The 21,768-nt window shown below is 43.3% G+C and overlaps 1 protein-coding gene across 3 annotated transcripts in view; it reads left to right on the top strand.

The window, feature by feature from the left end:
- Veph1 (ventricular zone expressed PH domain containing 1) overlaps positions 1–21,494 on the top strand; it is a 101,535-nt gene extending 80,041 nt beyond the window's left edge. For all 3 annotated transcript variants that reach the window (XM_090333582.1, XM_090333414.1, XM_090333493.1), the window contains 3 exons: positions 7,201–7,318; positions 13,964–14,100; positions 20,562–21,494. In XM_090333582.1, coding sequence (XP_090189708.1) covers positions 7,201–7,318; positions 13,964–14,100; positions 20,562–20,798 — 492 coding nt within the window. In that variant the 3' untranslated portion in view covers positions 20,799–21,494. The remainder of the gene's footprint in view (positions 1–7,200; positions 7,319–13,963; positions 14,101–20,561) is intronic.
- The last annotated feature ends 274 nt before the right edge of the window (positions 21,495–21,768 follow it).

The raw sequence follows: 21,768 nt of genomic DNA, 5'->3' as shown, positions 1-21,768 counted from the left end.
CCAGCAAGGAAGGGCAAACCAAGAAAGCTCTACCTGCTTAAGGTCTGTACTTTTGTTTATCTGGATTTTGTTTAGGAAAGTGTCTATTTAGGTAGGCTGGCCTTGGACTCAGAATGTTTTAAGAATTGCAATTTCATGATATGTTTCTACAGCTAGAGATATCCTTTATTTTTTGTTTGGAAGACTTTCATCTGTTCATCTATTTTTTGTTATCATCACCTTATCTCAGAGATGAACTCACTAGACATTAAGTTGGAACTCAGTCCACATCAGTGAGAAAGCACTCATCATTAACATATTTCTAATTAGCATTCTCACATTAACATATTTCTAATATTCACTCATCCCACTCAGAAACCTGACATGTCACTATGTTTATTCACATCTCATTCTGCCTATGGCTCTGTGACCTTGTGAAAATTAATTTCTCAGGCCTGGAGTGTGGCCTAGTGGTAGAGTGTTTGCCTAGCATGCACAAAAACTGGGGTTCGATTCCTCAGTATCACATACATAGAAAAAGCCAGAAGTGGTGCTGTGGATCAAGTGGTAGAGCACTACCCAAGAATAGTGCTCAGGCCCTGAGTTCAAGCTTCCGGACTGGCTAAAGAAAGAAAAGAAATTTGATTTCTCTTCTACTTAATGTAGTCATTTATAAAATGGGGACAATAGTATATTTGCTTCATTATGTTGTTGGAATCAGTGAAATGTTTGGCATTAAGCATATAGGAGCATTACTGTAGGGTTTTGATGTCCAGTGAAAGTATTGTTGTTAATGTTGTTGATTTTGATAGGTTTCTTTTTTCATTTTTTCTATGGGGATTGAATTCAAGACCTTGCATTTTCTAAGCAAGTTCAAGACAGTATCTTTTTATATCATGATTTGCATTTCAAGGAATCTGTTCCAAAGAAATAATTCAAAATGTGGACAAAATTTAAGATGCACACAGGAAGGAATTTGAGGATGGTTTTTAAACAATCTAAATGTCTAAGGATGAGAGAATACAATCATGAGATATCCATTTAAAAGAATATCCTAAAACCATGAAATACCATATTTATCAGTAATATTTAATACCATTAAACCTAAGAGTGGCAAGCACCATATTTTAAGATACACACTTGCTTACAGAAAGGGCCCTTTTAGGAGGACTGCCCATTAAGACAAGCAGAGGGAGATGTACAAAAATGTGAATGCTGCCTGGCTGTGGAAGGCGAGATTAGCTCTTATAAATTCTCCATGGATGTATTTCTCTTACAGTGAAGAAAATATGAAATTGCATTGCTTTACATAAGTAGATGCAGTAATATTGAGCCATGCACTTAAAGGGGGCTCCTTTCTAGATGATCCATGCCAGCTATGAAATAGGAGTTCAGAGAAAGGAGGAAAAAGCCATTGGCTTGCTGAAGAAACGAGTGGGATCCCCACAGAGGACATCAGTAATTCCACCCCTGGCCCTGCCACCCCACCAGCAGGAGGAGTCAGACTCTCACCTTCAGAGGGTCAGGCAGTGGCAACAGGCCAGTGCTGGACAGAAAATACTCTCCCTGTCACCTGAGCTCAGGAAGTTCCAGACATCAGGGAAACCAGGTCTCAAATGATGCCTGTCATCAAAAAATAATTCAGTCAAACTTACTGCTGCAGTACAACCTCCCCATCTGGCCACCTTGGGGGATTTCTGTCCCCACTGCTGCAAACATACTTGACAGTTCCCAGGACAACTGGCTATAGTGATGACCCATAACTAACGGGACCTGGGTGGAACTAAAGGAGAGCTTGAGGCGTTCCCCAGGGCTCCGATGTGGTGTGCCAGATGCACTTGAATAAATAAAGGCAGGCGTAGGTAAATAGTGAATTATCGCCAATTAACCACCCAAAAGCTGTCATAGATCTGTGGCTCAAGTCATAGAGCTTGGAAGCAGTGCTCAGGCCCTGAGTACAAGCTCCAGTTGCAGCACTACATACATGCACACACACTCCTGTATTTGTGTATGGATCATGACATCACCATGCCACCTCCCTTGCTGTGCTTCTGCCGAGAGACCAGGGGGATCTACATTGCAAATGCCTGGCCTGCCATGGCATTACCAGGAGCCACAGCCCCCGTTCTGGCAGGATCCATGGCACCCTGTGACGTGGCCCAGGGGAATTGTCTCCTGGCACATAGGAATCCAAATGTGGAGTGAGTTAGGGCAGAAAGAGGGATTAGACAGATATAGCTGGGAATATGGAGGCGTCGTGACCAGGGAAAGGGTAAAACAAGGAAAGATTAAAGCAATCTTGGAAGCTAAAGGACAAAAATCTCAGGAAAGGGCAGCTGGGTTGGTAAAGCACTTTTTTGACATGCATGCAGCCTCAGGTTCAAACCCAACACAGGAAGGAAGGGAGGGACTAAAGGAGGGAGGTGGGGAGGAAAGGAAGGGAGGGAGGAGGGAGGGAGGGAAGGAGGGAGGGAGGGAGGGAGGGAGGCCTGTTGTTCTCTAGTCCTAGGTTTTGAATGCTCTTATCCTGATTGAAAAGTGATTGTGCTGATAAATATCGCCTACTCTACATGGCCCCTAACCACCATCTACATGTGCTTTGACTCAGAGTGTGCATGTACTTTTCTGAACATTTTAAATTGGCATGGAAGGGCTTTCTGGATTTAGCTGAAATCCTTACTTACCACATGTATTCTATTTCTGTCACTGTTCACAAGCCAGACTTTCCCAGAATGCAACACGTCCCTTTACTACTGTCCTGTACATTCCTTCACAGTCAGACAGATGTTCTGCATCAGGCCAGGAATTTTTAAAAGAAGAAGAAGAAGAAGAAGAAGAAGAAGAAGAAGAAGAAGAAGAAGAAGAAGAAGAAGAAGAAGAAGAAGAAGAAGGAGAAGAAGAAGAAGAAAGGAAGAAAGGAAGAAAGAAAGAAAAAGAAAAATGTGTATCAAACAGTTAATGAAATAACTCTACTCCTGAGGGAGCAAAGATATGCATTCCTCTGCAGAGTGTTCTACTCTTAGTGGTTGTAGGTCTTCTCTTAAGTCATCAGAGCCTGAGTCCTCCGCTCCCCCTGACATGGCAGTGTGTGAACACCCACAAACCCTATACCCGAAGGGAGACTTAAAGACAATGTGGGTAGGAAGAGGACTCATAGAAAAGCCCGGTAAACACTCAGAGGCCCCGTCTCCTTGTAAGTCCCTCCAAACCAGATCACCCCTGGCCATGTCTCCCAAACCTTTCCTGCATGTCAGGAAAGCAGTCAGCACACTGAAGAACAGTTTCATGAGATGGCCTCTGTATCCAGTAATCTCAGGGGTTCATCTTCCTACTTCAGAGACTCACAAAGCATACAAGGTCAGCCTGTGTTTTCTGTCTGCACACAAATAGCTTCTGTTTAGAATTGAAGTGTGACAGAATGGTGGCTCCTCCAGGTACATGAGTCCGTTGGTTTCTGGGGGGCTTGCAGGGCCCCCCAGTGCAGGACCGGAGCATGACATCCCAAGGCCACTGCACACACCAACACATTCTATTCTGTTGACCTGAGCTGTCATTTGTCAGCAAAATAGCGCTGTAAATATCCATTCATCTTTCTATGCAGCCTGGTTTATGTTTCCCCTAAGAGGCTTGCTACAGACTGCTTGCATTGTCCAAATTCCTACTTCCATTAATAACCTCCTTTTCCAAAATTGGAGTCATCTAACCAATGGTTTTGGAAAACTATTTTTCTCACCTGCAAGGACTTTTCACTGTTTTGAGTTAAATGGCACTTGTCAAGAGAATTCTTCACAGTGTATGTTTGAGAAGATGATTTTGTATGTTCTTTTGAAGTGAGCACAAATAATTTTAAATTCATTATTCCTCACGTTTTATGGGGACCTGGTTTGAAATATGCCTGGGAGAATGTGACATCTCTAAATAGAATTATTACTTATGCTGAGAATCAAAAGGCCAGGCTGTTGGCAGAACTCATTTATTTGTAGCTGTAGATGAAAAGACTTGATTTCTTACTGGCTATTAGAAATCACTCAGAACTTCATGTCATTCATAATAATATGGCAGCTTGCTCAAGGCCAGCTGGAGAGTCTTATATGGTTATCTGCTCACATGTCTGAATGGAGCGTGTGTGTGTGTGTGTGTGTGTGTGTGTGTGTGTGTGTGTGTGTGTGTATCATGAAATTCACTTGCTATATTTTGGGTGAAAAGCAAGTGTTAAGAAAGATCCTCCCTTGTTTGATGGGAGGAGATAAACCGGTGAACTCAAAAGATGAGAGGTTTCATCTGCCTGGGAGTTACATAGAAATTATTCCTTAGCATTATTCTGGAGTCTAATTGTCCTAAAGGGAGTTGGTAATGCATTGGTTTTTGTTCTCACCTGAAGGAGAAGGAAGAATAGGAATATGGTGGAGTAGAGAAGAAGGGAATAAGTAAGAGAAGGAGGAAGAGAAGAGAAAGGGAAAGAAAGAGGAAGAGGAGGAGTGGAAAAAGAGGAAGGAGAAGAAAAGGAGGATGACAAGGAAGAAGAAGGAAGAAGGAAGGAGGAGGAAGAGGAGGAGGAAGAGGAGGAGGAGAGAAAGAGGAGGAGGAGGAGGAGAGAAAGAGGAGGAGGAGGAGAGAAAGAGGAAGAGGAGGAGGAAGAAGAGGACCATCTGTGGATGCTATAGGACCCAGAAGGGTAGAGATGAAAATAGAGACAAGTAATGACCTCAAGCAAACTCCTGTGCAAAGTCAGAATCCCCGGGATTTAGGGTGACTGCTCGTTGCTTGGTGCTTGCTTCTTTCGTAACTATTTTTACTTTCATTTTCCTAATGTGCTTGCAGTGATGTGCTTCAGTCTTTCTCTCTCCTTTGGGGGCTGTTAGTGCCCACTTCAGGAGTGCAGAGCCACCATCTCTGTGCCTCACTAGGTGTCTTTGTTTCACACCTAAATCCTCTGAAGAGGCATGGCAGCTGCTGGCTTCAGAGCCTGAGCTCAGGGATGGAGATTACCATCTGTCTACAACTTTTACAGTAACTTTTTGCTGAGGCAAATGTGGATTTGTGGCAGCCACCTGGGAGTGTGGTCTCAGAACAGAAAACAAAAAGGAGCCCCTGAGTACTATTTAAAGCACTTCGTTTGTTAGTAGTGTTTGTAAGGAATGAAAAATTGATCCTTAATTGTGTGAGGAGCTGAAAAGCCATCTGCATACCAATGGCCAAGTCCAGACTTTAGAGACTGAGCAGTTCCGAAAGTGATATTTATGAACACCTGCTTTTTCCCCATAAATTTTAATATGGATTTCATCCTTTAAAACCTCCAAAACTCCTGGGTGCTTCTTCAACCATTATCTTGGGGAACATTCTTTTAAAAAAAGGAAAGAAAAGAAAAAAGTCTTCATTTTCCCATGGAACACACTCTAAATCACGTCTATAAAAAATGGCATTCCAATATATGCGGTGCTATTGAAATGCCTGTGATATACTGTTAAATGATAGGAATACAAAACGCTGTTATCAGCATTTTCTGCTAAGCCCAAGGCATGGGCCATCATAGTCTTAGGAATCAATGCTGAAAAGTATTTATTCTGTTATTCTACAAAGACCTTTTAGTGCTTGCTACATACCAAACACTTTTGGGGTGCTGAGATTTACCACAACCAACACAACAAACTCCCTGTCCTTATGGTATCTAGGCTAATCTTTGGTCATGTTCTCTCTTTAAAAATAAAAAAAAAAATCCTTAGGTTTTCATGTAGTGCATTGGAACAGCAGGCTGTGCACTAATGTGTGGTAAAGTGATGTCTGTTCTAGTCCTGATATCAAACCAGATGCTGGAAGTGGTGCTGAGGCTCAAATGGTAGAGCTCTAGCCTTGAGAAAGTCCAAGGATAATGCTCAGACCCTGAGCTCAAGCCCAGGACTGAAAAAAAAAAAGTGTAGAAGGGGGAAGTTGGCTGTGGAATAGAATTGGGGGGGGCACTTGGTCCCCCTCAATCAACTACCAGAAGCAATGCAAGCATCACTTGCATCCACTCCTGAGAATGCTAGGAATTCCTCAGAGAGAAGAGTACTGGGGCCAAAGGTAGGGAATCAAATCACAGCTCAACAGGAGGCAGATGCAAATAAGTAGAAGAGGGACCTGTAGCTAATAAGACTATTAAGTCTAAGTTAGGACGGACTATTACAATGGGCTTGAGTTCTTTGCATAAGGAAAAGTTTAGGGGGACTGTCAACTATTTAACTCAGGCTAATAGATTTCCATCCATTTACAATCTAATGGAACCTCTTCACTCTGCCTCTTGAACAGCAGCAAATTGCAAGGTTGATCACCTCAAAAATGAGCATTCTTTCCAGTGTATCAGTTTCTACTCAACTGTTCAGAGGAGAAAAATAATTAAGTTGCTAATAAATTACTGAAGACAGTAATTTCCGTTAAAACCAACAGAAATGGATGATGGAATGCCATGTAAAATTTGCATCTGTATTTAAGATTGAAATCATTCTTGAGCCATTCTGAAGAATTTCCCATCAACTCCTTGCAAAGCCAACCTTAAAAGTAATATTTGTGGAACCTGTGGGCAGGGACAGGAGGGGGAAACTGGGAGGAAGGGAAGAAAAGAGTGATATTGCCCCCCAAATAAATGTACTCAATATCTTATTTATGAACTGGTCACCCCTCTGTATAGCACCCCTCTGTATAGTAATAACAGACATTTTTTTTCTAGTCTTGGGCTTGAGCTCAGGGCCTGAACCCTGTCCTTGAACTTTCTCAAGGCTAGATAGAGCTCTACCACTTGAGCCTCAGCACCACTTCTGGCTTTTTTCCATGTAGGTGGTACCGAGGAATCGAACCTGGGTCTGGGTGCATGCGAAGCACTCTACCACTAGGCCAAACTCCCGGCCCCAGCTGTCAGTATATTTTAAAATGCAAGTACAAATGTGGTCTTTCCTTCGGCCACACTGTCACTTGGAGGGCCCCTGCAGTTCTGGCATTGCTACTGGAGACAAGAGAAGCCCAGTCCAGGTCAGACTGTGACACCGCCCCAGAGCCCCGGGGCCTAGGCCCTGGGCTCACAGCCCTTCCCTTGCGCTGGCCAAGGACAGGTACTCACCGTACTACGGCCCTGAGCACAGAGACTGTCCAGTCAGTCGGGGCTCGGGTGGTGAGGAGTCTGGGCGCGCGCTCAGTCCCTGCCGCAGGCCTGGCAGGTCATGGGCTGTGTGCTTCATGTCTCTGGAACAGGCTCTGGACCAGGTTCAGCTCCATCTCGAGGAAGTGCGGTTCTTCGACGTATTTGGCTTCAGTGAAGCGGCCGGAGCATGGCAGTGCTTTATGTGCAACAACCCAGAGAAAGCAAGCGGTAAGAAGCCCTGCCCTGCACAGGCCGGCCAGGGGGCTGGCTGGGACCCCTGGGCTCTGCCCTCTGGCCGGCCTTCCTCCAGTGCATAAGAGCAGCCAGGGGGCCCAGCAGAGCCTATTCCCCGCTTCTGGCTGAGAAAGGCCTGGCACCCAAGTGAGCATCCGGGGAAAGGCCAGATGTGGAAGGGATAGGAACAGAGACAGAATGAGCAGGAGAATCCAGCCTGGTCCCCAAGAGTGAGCACTCGCACAGAACCCCAGGCACACCTTCTTCCTCAGGGTGCAGCTTCACCGTTAAACTGTGCAAAAAGTGAAACATTTAAATAGGAAGTCATTGTCTGAAGAAGAACTGATTACCAGGTATTCACCCTTCCTCTCCTTTTCTGCTGCTCAAGGAATTGGGTTTAGTGACCTTGCCTCATGATAACAACCTGAGCCATCCCTCCCACTCATGGCAGACACTGTATCTCATTTAGTCAGTACAATAATATTGTGAAGTGTTTATCTCTGGTTTCTGATGGGGATATGAAGGCATAGAGAGATTTGGGTAACTGCCTGCAGTCCTACAAGGTTTGAACCCTACGGACTCCAGAGCCCATGTTCTGTGTCCTGGAGATACTGGACATAATCTGGCTAATACAAACAGGTGGAGGGTGAGTCTATGGCTTGGGTTGTCTGTGGACGTGGAAGCTCCAGTGAGGAATCTACCTGCTGAGAAGCAGGGATCCACAGCACTGAGCAATGCTCAGATCCTGTTGGATGCAAGGCCATTTTATAGATGAGCCATGGCTGAGAACACCATTAATGATGCCACTTGCACTCAGTCCCCTCACGTGGGGGTTTTGTCCTTCTTAAAGGTGGCCCATTGTGGGCTGTCTGTTCACTGATTCATTAACAAAATGCAGAGACTGGAAGGGTATTTATGTGGCCAGATGGAGGTGTGAGGGGCTCACAAATACTAATTAAAATGTATTGCTCCAAAGAATAGATGTGGAAGGGAAAAGTTTGCCGCAGAGGCAAGCTCTGTGAGGCACAGACTGCTGCTGGCTGATTAGAGTCTGCTCTGAACTGGTACCCACATGAACACCCCAACTTTTCAAAACTTTAATTCAAGCAAATAGGGGATTGGAAAATTGAATGACTCTGTTACAAAACTTTCTAAATATTTCACATAAAAAAGACACCAGAAATGCAGCTTATTGTAGATCATGGTGAAATGAAGTACTTATCAGCCCTTCAGAGTTCTCACTCCAAGTTCAACAAATATCTCCTTGTATCAGCCCAAGAGAGGCCTCAGAAACAGGGCTGAACGCTAAACACACAACATGCTCCTTGAGTATCTCTTTTCCCAGATTCACTGCCATACATTTGGAAAGAACATTTTGCACATTTGTTCTCTCGTATGTGTGTTTCTCACAGTTAAATATAGACTGAGAACATACAGCAGTAAAAACCCAAACAAGGCCCAATATTTTATAGCATAACACACTGTATCAAAATGTTTGGCCCTGGGGCCGGAAGTTTGGCCTAGTGGTAGAGTGCTTGCCTAGCATGCACGAAGACCCGGGTTTGATTCCTCAGTACCACATACGTAGAAAAAAGCTGGAAGTGGTGCTGAGGCTCAAGTGGTAGAGCTCTAGCCTTGAGAAAAGTCCAAGGACAGTGCTCAGGCCCTGAGCTCAAGCCCAGGACTGGCAAAAAAAAAAAAAAAAAAAATGTTTGGCCCTGAAAATCTCTGTTGGATTTTTTTTTTTTTTGCTCATTTCCCTTTGCTACATGAAACTCATTTAAGTCTGAGGGAAATCCCATTTTCAACTTTCCCCCCCCCCAAAAAAGAAAAAAGTTATTCCCTGAATGTATATATGTTGTTGGTTTCATCTTACTTCTGTAAACATACAAATTATGCATTTAATCTAAATGAAAGCTGTTATATAATACGATGTCCGTATGTATTTTCCTTTTTTTTATAGTTTTCTTTTCTTTTTGATCCACTGCATCACTTCCACTTTTCTGGTAGTTAAATGGAGAGAAGAGTCTCAACAACTTTCCTGCCTTGGTGAGCTTTGAACCACAGTCCTCAGATCTCAGCCTCTTGAGTAGCTAGGATCACAAGCATGAGCCACCAGCACCCAGCTTCAAGTGTATTTGTCTAAACATAGCATTTATATGCATGCTCTGTTTAAACTCCAACTTCAAACACAATCAAAATGTCAGAATAGGCCAGGCACAGTCTCATGCCTATAATCCTAGCTACTCAGAAGGCTGAGATCTGAGGATCAAGGTTCAAAGCCAACCAGGCACAAAAGGACCTGGGACTCTTATCTCCTCTAGAAAACAGGAAGTGAGCTTGGCTCAAGGGTAGGATGGTATCATTGAGCTGAAGAGCTCAGGGACAGCGCCCAGGCCAAGTTCAAGCCCCGTGACCCACACACAAAAAAAGAAAAAATGTCAGAATGAGTGAGCCTCGTACTACAACCCATGCATCATTGACACTGGCATGTTCTTGTGGTTCATGTGGCTGTGTGTCTTCAGCCGCATGATCTCTGGGGTAGGAATATGAATGAGGTATGGCATCTCAGCTCTCCAAGGGATTCGGGATCTAAACAGGGCCAGAAGGTGTACAGGAGACTATCTTGCATACCTCCTTGTATGTCTTTAGCATTCAAGAAATACTGGGTGAGTGAATAATGTATACTGTTTCTTTTTTAATTTTTTCGTCAGTTGTACAGCTTGAACCTCAGGGCCCGGGTACTTCCCTGAGCTCTTTTGCTCAAAGAAAGCTCACTACCACTTTGAACCACAGCACCACTTCTGATTTTCTGGTAGTTAATTGGAGATAAGAGTCTCAGGGACTTTCCTGCCCAGGCTGGCTTTGAACCATGGTCTTCAGATCTCAGCCTCCTGAGTAACTAGGATCACAGGCAAGAGCCACCAACACCTGGCTGAATAATACATAACATTTCTAAAAAGCAAAGTCAGGTAGGCCTCGTCCATGGATGGGCATACTTCAAGACTGAAGTTCCCTCAGCAAAGGTGGTGCGTGGTCATACCCAGTGCAACATGGACCCGCGGGTGGAGCCTGGCACTGCTCCTCCTCAGGAGAGGCCACCACGAATGACCCCAAAGGCCTGGGCCTTAGCACCTCCCTCGGGGTTCCACCGTGCCTCTGCCAGGCCAGATACCCCACCAGCCTCTAGAATCCAAGTAGGAGGGGACTCAACCACAAAAGGCAGGAGAAACTGGATTCGGGTGGGATTTGGGTTGTTTTGTTTTATTTTAGGGATTGACTAACAATACAGTTATATGTTTCTCACATATTTGATGTCTCGATGCTGACCAGCAGCTTCATAGAAGTGAGGCCCATCAGTGCCTATATGCCAAACCACCCAGCCCTTCATACAGCATGTGCCCTGAGCCACAGGAGGCCTTAGAAGTCAAGGACACATCAAAGGGTCACTGCCGAGTCAGGTGGAAAGCTTGTTGCTGTGCTGTCTTTCTACCAACTTCACAGTCTACACACACAAGTTCACTGGGCAGTATCTGTTCATCCACGAAACTTCAGTGTCCATGCAGGTAGAGAGAGCTAGCGCAGCTCTGACAGCACTGAAAGTGCTCATTCTTCTAACCCATGATGCTCAGCTCCACAGGCATCTTCCTGTGCACTTTTCTTACCTTCTTGCTCCTCTATTAACTCTACTTTGCAGGTGAGGGGACCAAAACTCAGAGAGAGGAAGTCTATCTCCCAAGATGGCACAACGACTGAGTGGTGGAACCAGGCTTTGATCCAGCCTCAACTTTTACATCTTAGTCCAAATCCAAGTTGAGGACATGGAACGCAATAGAGATCTAGGGGAAATCTTTTCTTCCTTTCTTTTTTTTGTAATTTATCAGTCTCTTCAGTGACTTATTTTACCAGAAGAGCAGGAAGTTGGATGTGGTAATGTGTGGGAAATTAGCATGCATGGCCAGTAGTTACCACAGAGACACTTCCCAGTCCAATTGCAGATTCACTTTTGGTAATCATTTGATAAAAGTACTTTTACATACTTTTACCAGATTAGGAAAGCCAGAGAAAATAACTCAGTCATCCTGGGCGAGTTGCCTGGCTGGATTAATTTCAGATTCTGAAAAACAGAATCAAGATTGAGCAACTATGTCTAACAGAGCCCGCTTTCTTTCTGGAAGTGCAGGCTGATGTCCTATATTGACCCAGACTGCACAGCGCAGTGAGTCTGCAGGACCAGTCTGCGAGCATCTGGCTTTCTGCTTGTCAGATGAGGAGAAAGAATTCAGTCCTGACTTTGACTCTTGTTTCTCAAGACATGTGAAAGGCTTTGCTCTTAACTCCCCCAAGAAAATGCCAGGCAGAGCTCTGGCCTGGCACTCAAACTCCTGTTTGTAAAGCTGGCCACACAGGATCAACCCCTCCCAGTCACTAGATATTTAGAATGTGGATGCAACTGTCCGTAGAGCATCTCCTTGGTTTCTAAGGAAAATGGAAGAATTCTTTTCACTCAGCCTTTTGTCTTTTGTCCTCTGCAAAAAATAATTTTGAGGGCTAGGAGCATGGCCTAATGGTAGCGTGCTCACCTAGCATGCATGAAGCCCTGAGTTCCATTCCCTGGAATGCACAGAAAAAAGCCAGAAGTGGTGCGGTGACTCAAATGGCAGGATGCTAGCCTTGAGCAAAAAGTATCCAAGGACAGTGCCCAGGCCTGAGTTCAAGCCCCAGGACTTGGAGTGGGGGGGGAAGGATTTTGAATGTTTGTATGCAAGTGTGCTGTGCCTGGAATCACATGACAAGGAGAGATGGCTTCAGCATGAAATCAGTATTCAGAAGGCCTTTACTGTAAGGAGGTTTTCTTCAGGCTGTAGAAAGTACTAGAACTGCACCAGAGGGTCTGCTTGATGGGCTCTGGTCTCATAGGCAAGGGGACTTCCTGCTGACATCACAATGGGTATGTGACCTCAGACTTCTGAGAGTAGAACGGCTGGGCCCCAGGGACCTTCAGTCGTCAATGCCATCCTTCTCTACTTCCTTCACTTGTCCGCCTTGTACAACTTCAAAAACAGTGAAAGAACCCCAGCATGAATGTATGCAATGGCCGGGTTTGTTGTGTGGTGTCTTTCCTCTTTCCACATTGGTCTTAGCTGCTAAAAGCCAGACAACAGAAACAGTGCAGTGCTTCTTGTAGAAGCTGCATGTTGTCACATTTTCATGTATATATTGACCATGCGTCATTTCTGATTATGTAAACTGAACCCTGGTTCACAACTCAGGCAATGAGTATATTTATTTTTGTGGTTCATGGGGCTTGAATTCTGGACCTGGGTGCTATAAAGTGTACATTTCTTATGGACAATGTCACCCCTTCCCTCGCTCTCTCCCAGTTTTCCCCTCCTATCCCACTCACAAGTTGTATCATTCATTTTCAATATAATGTCCTGTGATTATCTCTGCTCCATTTGTTCACCCCTTGTCTCTCCATTTCTGTGCCTCTCCCTTTGCCCTCCCAAAGACAGACAAATGAACAAGCAGAAGAAGAAAACAAAAGCAGCAAAAAAATGAGAAAAAAACCTCTTGTTTCCATATCTTGTTATTCATTTTTATAAATATTACTTTGATCAGATACACATAGGTGTTGTGCCTTTCTGTTCCTCTCCTAAGAGTGTCTTCCTTTGTGTGAATGCCTAGGCATTCTCTCTAGAGACCTGTACAATTTTATCATGTGCCAGTATATTTCCTACCTACTTTCCATCTGTGAGAGGAAATAGGGGCCATTTGCCTTTCTGAGCTTGGCTTACCTCACCCCTCATCCCTACAAATGACATAATACAATTCTTTCTAATGGCTGTGTAAAATTACATCGTGTGTAGGTACCATTCACCTATTGTAGAACATATGGGCTGTTTCCACAATGTAGCTGTTGTGAACAGTGCAGCAATGAACATGGATGTGCAGCTGTCTTCAGAATATCCCGGTTTGTGATGTTCAGAGTAGATGCCCACCAGTGACGAGGGTAAGGAAGGGAGCAGAGATAGGTCATTTGAGGAAGGGCACAGAAGCATGGAGAGTTAGGTGTGTTTGTCTTTGGTGCTAAGAGTTGAAGCCTTAGGAAAATATATCTTAGAGTGTTACATGGACTTTAGATGCCAAATAGTTGAATACGTTGACCTATGACTATGTATAGAGGAGTATTTCAAAGCAGTTTCTATGTCACAAGCAATAGAACTTTGTTGTTTATTACCAGTTACCAAGAAAATTAATAGTAGGAAGTGAGCCTTGGATTATTAAACATGTTGTGCCAATTGTTGTGCTAGCAGAATTTATTTAAATCTACAGAACAGAACATGATGACCAAGGCCTCCCCAAAACACAAAAAGCAGGGCATCTGCAAGAGCCATTGCTAACCACATGCTCATGAGGTGAACTAATTCCTTTCAAAAATCTCACCTCTCAGCATCATGTCTGAATCCTGTATTCTTTCAGGCAAAAAAGAGGAACATTTAGCTAAATTCTCCATGTATTAGCCCACTTTTCAAATATGCTCGCCGGTTCTGGTTTATCATACCATTCCGACCTTTGATCTTTTCCCAAATCAATAATGGGAAATGAATGGTTTGATCTTTTTGGTTTCTTCCCCAGTTGTGAATCAAGATGGCCAGCCTCTCATGGAAGGAAAACTAAAAGAAAAGCAGGTCAGATGGAAGTTCATCAAAAGATGGAAAACGCGTTATTTTACATTGGCTGGGAATCAACTTCTGTTTCAAAAAGGGAAATCTGTAAGTTGCTGTGTTGCCCTTCCATGCTTGCATTTTTAAGGGTCTCAGCTCCACCACCCAACTAGGTATTTTATTTAAAATTAAAACTCTTTTCCTTTTTATTTATCTTAAGTTAAAATGTTTTTTCTTCACTTTCTTGAAGTATCATCTTATAACAAATGTTTCTTTGTCTAGTCTGTGGATTCCTGCATTATTTAGCTTAGTGTCTTCTTTAATTTTTTATGGAATCTTTATCTAATTGACTTGAGCATTCAAATCTAAAGAGTACAGCAATGACTTGGCTGTCTTGGCTCAAGTATCATGCTTTCTGTTTTCTTCTGGACCACCTACATACAGTTGTGGCTCATTGACTCTAATTTTTTAAGTAACTATAGGCTATATTTGGAAATGCAAGGCCAAAAGACGGAGGGGGGGAAGAGGGAGAGAGAGAGGGAGAGAGGGAGAAAGAGAGAGAGAGAACAGTAGGCAGGAAGGAAGGTTGATTTGTTTTAAGTAACAAAGTCAACAAAGCTCCATTTTTTCCATTTTTATTAGCATATATTATTTGTACACTGGAGTTTCATTGTGGTCGTCTTCTATCTGTATACAAATAGCCCCCTAACAGATTCATTCCCCTATCCCTCCTCCTCACCCTGCCCCCTGCTTCTTGAAACATTTTCTACAGGTTTCTTCATCCTGCCTCGTTCCTCCCGTGTAAGAGTAACAGAGTTCAATTTTGATTAGGAAAATACTAGTTTTCTAATCATTTAAAGTTGAGTCCATAATTATTAAATTAATGAATGCTGATTTAACTTAATTTTCACCCTGAACTAAGATGCTCCGTAAACGTCTCAATTCTGATTTTTTTTTGGTGGAAAAATGTCCCCTAAAATAGCATTCCATTCCAGTCAACAACACAAAGTAATCCTTTTCCTTCTCTTCAGAACAGTTTTATTTATTATTAAACTCTACTGAGACCAAATCAGAATAAGATCTTGACCAAATTTCTTGGCTATTGTGATACATGATAATAATTGCTAACATTTATTCAATGTTTATTATGAGGTAGCTGAGTGTAGGAGAGATGGCTTGACTTGTTTAAGAGAACAGCCCCTAAAGCAAGAAAGGGTAAGATTGGAGCCAAGCTTGGGCAAAGCGCTCCTACCCACATTCTCAAGTGAAGATTCTCAGTAACTTCCCCCACACTTAAAATACAGAGCCCGTGGTAAGCTTTATTTATTAATCAGTCAGCAATCCTCCAAGAAGTAGAGCCAAAAAAAAAAACCCACCTGTACTCAGTGTAAGTAATAACCAGGAACAATCAGTAGAGTAAAGGTGAGGGAAGGAATCCAATCACATATGTACATATATGGACATGTCAGAATGAGGGTCTCCTGTATAACTTATTGACACTAATAAAAATGGAAAAGAGGCACACTGGTGGCTTGTGCCTGTAATCCTAGCTACTTAGGAGGCTGAGATCTGAGGATCATGGTTCATAGCTAGCCCAGGCATGAAAGTCCATAAATCTTTTATCGATAATATATTACCAAAAATGTAGAGCTATGCTCAAGTGGTAGAACACAAGTCTTGAGCAAAAGAAGCTGAGAGACAGCACTTAAGTCCTAAGTTCACGTCCCAAGATGAACACTAAATAAATAAATAATAAGTGGAAAACAGAATGCAGACTACAGAAGTGACTTATTATAAGCGTTGTCCCACACAGTTATGGTGGCTAAGACATTTCCAAGTGTAGAAGTTCTATTTACTACCTGGAAGATGGAGAACCAGATGTAATTCAGTCTACCCCCAAAGATAGAGTCGAAGACCAAGCACCTAGGACTGGGGGGAGGGGGAGAGTGGTGCTAAGTCCAAAGGCCCAAGAACCAGGAGTTGCAATGCTGAGATAGGGGAAGACAAATGTCTCCTTCACCTTCTTGTGTCACCACGTCCCCAATGCTGAGGACAGACCTCTATTTCTCAGTCTACTGATGAAATCATTACTGTCTTCTGTGACAACTTACCAGACATGCTCAGACACAGTGTGCTAACTGCTATCTGGGCTGGGGGGTAACTCAGTCAACTGACATATGCCCTTAACAACTACAAAAGCCAAACTCTACCTAATGAATGCATGCCAGTTCTGAAGTTCTTACAATTTATTCTGGATACACCATGCACTATATTTAAGAGTTCTCACTATAAAATTTATTTGAACATTTTACTCAACAGGAATCTATTTCATGTTAACTTTTTGAATGCTTTCTCTCTCTCTCTCTCTCTCTCTCTCTCTCTCTCTCTCTCTCTCTCTCTCTGTACGTGTGTGTGTGTGTGTGTGTGCACGCGCATGTGCATGTGCGCACACCAGACCAGAGGCTAGAACTTAGGGCCTTGCACTATCACTTAGCCTTTCACGCAAAGCTGGAGCTCTACCTCTAGCTCTGTTTTTTAATAGTTAATTGGAAATAAGAATCTCTTGAGTTTGTCAGCCTGGGCTTTCACACCTCAATCTCCACATCTCAACCTCCTGAGTAGCTTAAGGCATGAGCCCTTGGCACCAAGCTCAAATTGCATTTTAGATCTGTTATCACCTGCTGAGCTTTCTGTGCTGGAAGATCTTTAGAAATGGAAGTTTATGGCCTGCTCAATGTCAGCAGTTATTGCAGATTTTAAAGAAAGGCATTTTGACCTAGGTTCACATTGAAGCAAATTTAAAGTGTTTAAAATGACCATCTGAATTTCCTGTATTTATTCAAAAGACTAAGGAGGGACAGGGAGAGAAAGTAACTTCTAAGACCCCTAACATGGAGCAGAATTCATCTGTACGCATGCTTCTTCCACTGTCCTGTGATGGTCAAGTTCTTCTCTATGCAAAGCTTTCAGATAAGGCTCAGAGTAGCCAGGCGCAGTTGCTCACACCTGTAATCCTAGCTACTCGGGAGGCTGAGATGGGAGAATCTTGGTTCCAAGCCAGCCTGGGCACTAAAGACCATGAGACTCTTATCTCCAATTAATCACTAGAAAACAGGAAGTGGTGCTATGGCTCAAGGGTCAGGCGATAGCCTTGAGCTGAAGAGCTCAGGGACAACACTCAGTCCCAGAGTTCAAGCCCCATGACCAACTAAATAAATAAATAAAGGCTCTGAGTAGAAGCCATTTTAAAAATTAGCTAAGTTATTGGACACCTTTGTCAGGGAACAACAGTTTGACACTCCAGAAATCTGACAGAACATGGGGCTCAAAGAGCAGGAAACATTACAATGTGGGACGAAAGCTGCAGCCAAGCCTCCAGCCTCCAGGGACACAGGGCCGGCCAGTGCCCAGGGGCACTGAAAGCTCAACCGAACCATACGAAGCTATACTTTCAGTGAGAATAGTGTACATGTTAAAATGAAAACAGGAGGCTGGGAGTGTGGCCTAGTGGTAGAGTGCTTGCCTAACATGCATGAAGACCTGGGTTCTATTCCGCCCTGAGTTCAGTCCCCAGGACTGGCAAAAATAAATAAATAAATAAATGGATGAATGAAATGAAATGAAATGAAAATAGGCTGAATGATTACTTTTATGTTCTGAATAAGGTCTTGAACCCCAACCAGTGAGGTGCCTATGACCTCTCACTCTGTGTACTCCCATCTTAGCTCCTCTTTAAGTCACCACAGGAACTTTTTCTTCTCCTCATCAATCCCTAAAAGCTGCAATTCTATATTATGGACCAAATTAGAAAACTGCAACCCTATTACTTACTGTCAGACATTTCACATTAGGCCACTAAGGTGTTGGCCTGTGCAAACATTCTCAAACATCATTCCACAGAGCCCAGAAAGAATTTTGAAGCATTCTTGGAATACTTTAAGTTGCATTAACATATTCATCATAAGTACTAGAAGACTTTGGTATCTGTTGAATTGTAAATATTGACACTAACATAAAATGAATGAATATCTTCTTTAAATGTAATTATTAGGATAAAATACAACAACAGTTTACTACCTAACACTATCTATTTTCTTTCTTTCTTTCTTTCTTTCTTTCTATTTATTTATTTATTTATTTATTTATTTATTGTGTTTCTGTGCTCATTTTGGAGTTTGAACTAAGGACCTGAGCACTGTTTCTTAGCTATTTTATCCAATGCTGGCGCTCACTGCTTGAGCTACAACTCTACTTTCACCTTTTTTTTTTTGCCAGTCCTGGGCTTGAGCTCAGGGCCTGAGCACTGTCCTTGGACTTGCTCAAGGCTAGAGCTCTACCACTTGAGCCTCAGCACCACTTCCGGCTTTTTTCTATGTATGTGGTACTGAGGAATCGAACCTGGGTCTTCATGCATGCTAGGCAAGCACTTTAACCACTAGGCCAAACTCCCAGCCCATACTTTCACCTTTTTGATGGTTACTTAGAGATACGAATCTCACAGTTTCCTTCCTGAGCTGATTTCAAACCTCGATCCTTGGAGCTCAGCCTCCTGAGAATCTAGGATTACAGATGTGAGCCACTAACACCCAGCCCATGCAAATTTTTCTTTTTTTAATAATTTGTTTATTGTGATTAATAGAAGGGTTACATTATATTCACCAGATAGAAGGTGCATAACTTCACAAACATTGATACCCTTTCTTATGACATGGTCCCCATTTCCCTCCCACCCACCCCTGCTTATCTTGATTTCCCCCTTCCCTATCCAATTTCAAATAACCAATTAAGCACATATAAAATATCTCAGATAACAAGGTGAAATATTGTAACAATATGAGATAAACAAAGGGATGGCAAAAGAGATGAGCGCTAACATAGTACATTAAGGACAACAGTCACTCATTATATGGCTTTTGTTTCCTTATCCTGGAGGTCCTTACATTTAGTGTCATATTATTTGGCCTAATGTCTCTAGATTTTGTTCTATTGTAAATCTCTGCTAGGAGAGCCAAGGTTTCTACTGATTATGACAAATGAGGGAGACTCTTGGGCCTATGCTCTTTTGGGTCTGGCTTACTTCACTTAATATGATTTTTTCTAAGTCTTTCCATTTCCTTACAAATGGGGTGATATCATTTTTTCTGACAGCAGCATAGAATTCCATTGTGTATAAATACCACATCTTGTTGATCCACTCATCAACTGAGGGACATCTGGGTTGGTTCCATATCTTTGCTATGGTAAATAGTGCTGCAATGAACATCACTGTGCTAGTGGATTTAGTATGCCCTTGTTTCTGGATGATTTTTTTTTTCAGTTGTGGGGCTTGGAACTTGGAGCCTGGGCAGTCTCACAGACTTTCCTGCACAGGCTGGCTTTGAACCACAATCTTCAGATTTCAACCTCTTGAATAGCTAAGATTATAGGTATGAGCCACCAGCACCTGGCTCATTTTATCTTATTTTTAATGCCCATAAATTAACTCTTCATTGATAGAGGTATCAACATTGCTTTTTGTCCTTCTGTTCATATTTCTGTTTTACCTCTCATGACAACTTTCTCCTGAGGCTCTATCATCTTCACTATAAGACCATGTCTATAATTGTTTGGACTTATTATGAGCATCCATCTCTAAGGAATAAGATTTTTTCCAGCTGAGTTATCTTTTCAAAATATTAAAGCATTTGATTAAAAAATACTATAATAGCAAATTTAAGAACTATTAAACATTAAAATGGGATCTTCTACTTTTGAATTGTGGAGAATATTGTGCTTGCCTGATTGACAGCAGTCTCCCGGCACTAACATTGAATTCCTGTCAGGCCAGTGTGGGACAGGTCTTCTAGGCTGGCTGGCTCCCCACAGAAAGCCAGGGCTGCATGGGAAAAGCCTGTTCATGGCAAAGTGGAAAAGTGTGGCTGTAAGAGAGGTTGAGGGCAAGAAGAGCTAGAAGATTCCCTCTCCAGCAGACAGCTTATATCCTTTTTATCCTGGAGGTTGGAAATTGCTTTAGAGAAGTTTCTGTCACCTTAAACATCACTCCTGGTGCTGCAGAGAGCATTGAACTTTCTGCTTTCAGAAAAAACAGGTGTGACGCCCTTGATCACTCCCTCACTCAATGTTTGAGGACAAAGTATTCTTCCAAAGAGCAGGGACTTCAAAAGAGATTGATCAACTCCAAATTGACCCCCTATCAGAGGAAACAGAGAGAAAAGAAATCACTGCTGTGCCCCTGAGAAATCTGCAGTTGAGGTAATAGTGTTCTGAGTTGTATGGCCTCTTTCTCCTATGAACACAGGGCTAACAGCAATGCTAGAAGGAAGAGTCAGACAATCATGGTTCCAGATTGCCTGCCAACCCACCTGTAAAGAACTTGCTGTTGACCGGCTTCCTGGTGCCTGTTGTAGCACCGGCCAGTCACCAAGGTCTTTCTTTGGTTGTTCTGATTTCCCAAGGCCTTAGCCTCCAAACCAGCCAAGGTGCCTGAGCACAGGCAATGAGGGGCCCAGCAGGCCAGAGCCAGCCTGGCCAAGCCAGCTCACCTTCTCTTCCCTTCCCTGGCCTTCCAGAAAGAAGATCCCGACGATGCCCCAATCGAGCTCAGCAAAGTGCAGAGCGTGAAGGCTGTGGTAAAGACGCGCAGGGACCGCGCCCTCCCACGGGCTTTCGAGATCTTCACCGACAACAAGACCTACGTGCTCAAGGCCAAGGACGAGAAGAATGCCGGGGAGTGGCTGCAATGCATTCACGTGGCGGTGGCACAGGCCAGGGAGAGGGAGAGCAGGGAAGTCACCACCTACCTGTAGCCAGCCGCTGCAGGCCAGGGCACCCAAGCACCACCAGGGCTCTGGGGCCAGAATGCTTTCTACTGACCACCCAGGGACTCAGCCCCAGCCCAGCCAGATTCTAGCAAATCCCATGTCCACAAGTTCTGTGCTGACCACAGACAGCTCTCTGATTCCTCTGTGGAAAAGGAGCTGGAGCTGAATCCTTAGTGCTCAGGGGCCAGCAAGGGGCAAGCCCTGGGTGAAGGACTGTCTGCTGATAGTGCATGAGAGCTAGGAGTGTTTAATGGTCCACAAACTAAGGGATGGCTGGCACTTCTGATGAAAGTCAGTCCATCAAAGTATTAAAAGAAAAAAATAAAGCTAGGCAGTGCTGGCTCGTGCCTGTGATCTTATCTATCTACTCAGGAGGAAGCTGAGATCAGAGGATTATGGTTCAAAGCCAGTCAAGACCAGAAAGTCCATGTGACTTTTATCTCTAATTAGCCACCCTAAGGCCAGTAGTGGAGTTATAGCTCAAGTGGTAGAACATCAGCCTTCAGCAAAAAGGTTCAAGGACAGCACCCAAGTCCTGAGCTCAAGCCCAAGGAACAACACAAATAAGTAAATAAATAAGAACCGACAGGAAAATTCAAACATCATTACACAGAATAATGCCATTTAACTCATAGGCATAGAATTACATCCATCTTCTTTTCCCAAACGATGCTAATATGTAGTCAAATGGTTCTCAACTAAATTAAATATCTGTCTTTCAGAATTGCTTATTTAATTATTCCCTTTAGGATCTTATCATATGTTTTACAGTTTACCTACTCAGACATATCTCTTGCCCAGGGAGCTACTTACTGTGAGATAAATTGAGCGTAGAAAGCCATTTTTTTTTTCCTTTTCCAAATACATGCCATCTTCCCCGGTGACTCAAACCTGGGATCAGCTCTACCCCAGGGGTCAAGGTAGCTCCTACTCTTGCTTGCTTGCTTGTTTGTTT

Source organism: Megascapheus bottae, chromosome 1, assembly GCF_031878675.1.
Source record: "Megascapheus bottae isolate mThoBot1 chromosome 1, mThoBot2.hap1, whole genome shotgun sequence".
Classification (NCBI taxonomy): domain Eukaryota; kingdom Metazoa; phylum Chordata; class Mammalia; order Rodentia; family Geomyidae; genus Megascapheus; species Megascapheus bottae.
This window is presented reverse-complemented; position numbering and strand designations above follow the sequence as displayed.